Source organism: Dipteris shenzhenensis, chromosome 2 (assembly GCF_047967505.1).
Source record: "Dipteris shenzhenensis isolate YYH24624 ecotype China chromosome 2, Dip_SZ_1.0, whole genome shotgun sequence".
NCBI lineage: Eukaryota > Viridiplantae > Streptophyta > Polypodiopsida > Gleicheniales > Dipteridaceae > Dipteris > Dipteris shenzhenensis.
Window position 1 is genome coordinate 6,932,962 of NC_141597.1, and position 2,965 is coordinate 6,935,926.

The window sequence follows — 2,965 nt, forward strand, 5'->3', positions numbered from 1 at the left end:
GACACTAATTTGGAAGACGCATTGCATTGCCTTCTTAAATTGCGATTTTTATTGCTGAGAAAACAAAGACATTTTGTTAACGCACTGATCGTGGCCTCAAATCATTTCAGGGATTTAGGGACTCGTGCTGCTTGGCGATTTTGTTAGCTTCTCTGATTTTAGAAGATGGATTTCCAAAAAGGGAGACAATTACAAAAAAGGGAGACGTAAACGAAACAAGAAAAGATTGCATCGGAGAATTCCGCTTTCGCAGAGCAGATTGGGCTCGCCTCCCTTGTGAGCGAGCCCAAACAATGTGAGGCCTTAGGAAATAAGACTGCAAAAAGAATCACCAATTCAACGTGCAAGTGTTAACATAGATGTTATTGGAACAAAAGACATACAGCAACGTGAAGCGATCGATCTATGCTTCCACATGATACCTAAAGAAACTTCCAAGTGAAACGACAAGCTTCTGGTGCTTCTCCAAAGCCATCAGAGATTTTGAAAAGAAGTTGCTCGAGAAGAGCTAAAACATAAGAAACGGCACTTCTAAGTAACCTTCAATACTCTTCACCTTCATCACCTTCATCCCCCTCTGCAGACTCAGCTCCCACTTCCTCGTAGTCTTTCTCCAGAGCAGCCAGATCCTCACGGGCTTCGGAAAACTCACCCTCTTCCATACCTTCGCCGACGTACCAATGCACAAAGGCGCGCTTGGCATACATAAGATCAAACTTGTGATCGATTCTCGAGAACACCTCTGCCACACTAGTGGAATTCGAAATCATGCAGACCGCACGTTGCACCTTTGCCAGATCTCCCCCAGGCACCACTGTGGGAGGCTGATAGTTAATTCCACACTTGAATCCCGTGGGGCACCAGTCCACAAACTGAATGGTGCGTTTGGTTTTGATGGTGGCAACTGCAGCGTTAACATCCTTCGGAACGACATCTCCTCTGTACATAAGACAGCATGCCATGTACTTGCCATGCCTAGGATCGCATTTAGCCATCATAGACGATGGCTCGAAGGCACTATTAGTAATCTCGGCCACAGAAAGCTGCTCATGGTAAGCCTTCTCGGCAGAAATGACAGGAGCGTAAGACGAGAGCATGAAGTGAATTCTGGGATACGGGACGAGATTAGTCTGAAACTCAGTCACATCCACATTCAAAGCACCATCGAAGCGCAGCGAAGCAGTGAGAGACGAGATGACCTGCAACATACATAGCATTAATAAGCGACGACCGTACGAACCAAACTTAATTGCCGAAAGCAGACAAAACAAGTTACCTGAGAAACGAGACGGTTAAGATTGGTGTATGTCGGTCGCTCGATGTCCAAAGAGCGACGGCAAATGTCATAGATCGCCTCGTTGTCTAGGAGTACTGCAACATCTGTATGCTCTAGGAGGGAATGAGTCGACAACACGCTGTTGTAGGGCTCAACCACAGATGTGGACACTTGAGGAGAAGGGTAGACGGTGAAGCCTAGCTTCGATTTCTTGCCGTAGTCCACAGACAAGCGCTCGAGAAGCAAGGAACCTAGGCCAGAGCCGGTACCCCCACCTACGGCATGAAATACCAGAAATCCCTGCAGGCCGGTACAGTTGTCTGCCAGCTTCCGGATGCGATCGAGGCAAAGATCAACGATCTCCTTGCCGACTGCAAATCCGTAACAACGCAGAAGATGTAAGCTCACTGGAAAGAAAAGCATAGTGAAAAACGAAGACATCCTCGTCGACACTAAGAAGCAAAGATCTAAGGTCTTGTGACAGATCTAAGCAAAACACTTCGACGGGAAAGGTATTAGACCAGTTTGGAGCTTGCAGGAACTCACTGGTGTAGTGACCGCGGGCAAAATTGTTAGCAGCATCTTCCTTGCCACTGATGAGTTGCTCAGGATGGAAGAGCTGACGATAAGTCCCAGTGCGCACCTCGTCGATCACAGTAGGCTCCAGATCGAGGAAAATAGCACGGGGAACATGTTTCCCTGCACCAGTCTCGCTGAAGAAGGTGTTGAACGCATCATCACCACCACCAACAGTCTTGTCGCTTGGCATTTGGCCATCGGGCTGCAAGAACACAGGCAGTATGAGTACAAAACTGCTGCATATGTACATTATCTTCTCATCTCGCGCTAGATCCACCGAAACAGAACACACATTGCAAAGATCAAGGAGGGGGGCAGGCCTTTGGACATCAGGCTACGCCGATACACAGACAATGTGGTGGAAAAGGATAAAATCCGTGAGCTAACGACATAACACCGAGATCCCCCTTCCCCTGCACGGGAAAACGCTAGATCGAAAGAGGAAAGGGAGCCATGGACACGAGCTGGCGAAAATCAGTCGTCCCTGTCTCGTACAAAAATGCAGAGATCTAGCCGACGGGCCTAGAAAGAAAAAGTTGATTGAACGGATCGGGAAGGCGAGAGGATGTACCTGAATGCCATGCTCGAGGCAGTAGAGCTCCCAGCAAGCGTTACCGACCTGGATGCCGGCCTGGCCGATATGGATGGAGATACATTCTCTCATGGTGAGGAAAGGGAGGAGGAGAAGGGAGGCTGAGGAGAAGAAAAGGAGCAGAACCTGAGGGAAGGCGTGTACGAAGACACCTTCTCAAAGGGAAGAGAGGAGAACTGAGCTATGGAGGAGGAGGAGAAGCAGGGGAGCTTGAAGAGGATATGGCTATGGCGGGATAGTTATAGAGTCAAGAAGACGATGACGATGACGATGACGGAGTCCTTGACGGACCCTAACGGTGCCGTCCTCCATTCCGTTACCTTTGAACTCGCCGGTGCTTTAGCCGTTTATTAACGGTCCTTTTTTACGTTCTTTTTGGCCTGCCCTGCTTTTGAGTAAAGGTTTCATCTTTGGAGATGGCAAAAATCCGTTTTTTTTGTTTTTGTTTTCCCGAAACATTTAGATTAGTCCACGTGATAGGTGTGTGCGTCATTTTAGCTGGTGCCACATGGTCGTGC

General features: G+C 48.4%; 1 protein-coding gene across 1 annotated transcript; it reads right to left on the reverse strand.

Moving 5' to 3' along the window:
- Positions 1-335: 335 nt before the first annotated feature.
- LOC147904285 (tubulin alpha-1 chain-like) lies at positions 336-2,672 on the reverse strand. Its single transcript, XM_087385664.1, has 4 exons — positions 2,427-2,672; positions 1,823-2,057; positions 1,277-1,647; positions 336-1,199 (listed from the first exon to the last, which is right to left on the reverse strand). Exons 1-4 carry the CDS (start codon positions 2,517-2,519, stop codon positions 543-545), a joined length of 1,356 nt encoding a protein of 451 aa, XP_087241790.1. The 5' UTR covers positions 2,520-2,672; the 3' UTR covers positions 336-542.
- Between the last annotated feature and the right edge of the window lie 293 nt (positions 2,673-2,965).

Excerpts from the sequence above, each read along its gene's own strand:
- LOC147904285 (XM_087385664.1), bottom strand. The coding sequence starts at position 2,519 with ATGAGAGAATGTATCTCCATCCATATCGGCCAGGCCGGCATCCAGGTC. Across the intron at positions 1,648-1,822 it reads TGCCCGCGGTCACTACACCA|TCGGCAAGGAGATCGTTGAT; the intron begins GTGAGTTCCTGC and ends ACGGATTTGCAG. Across the intron at positions 1,200-1,276 it reads TTAACCGTCTCGTTTCTCAG|GTCATCTCGTCTCTCACTGC; the intron begins GTAACTTGTTTT and ends TGTATGTTGCAG.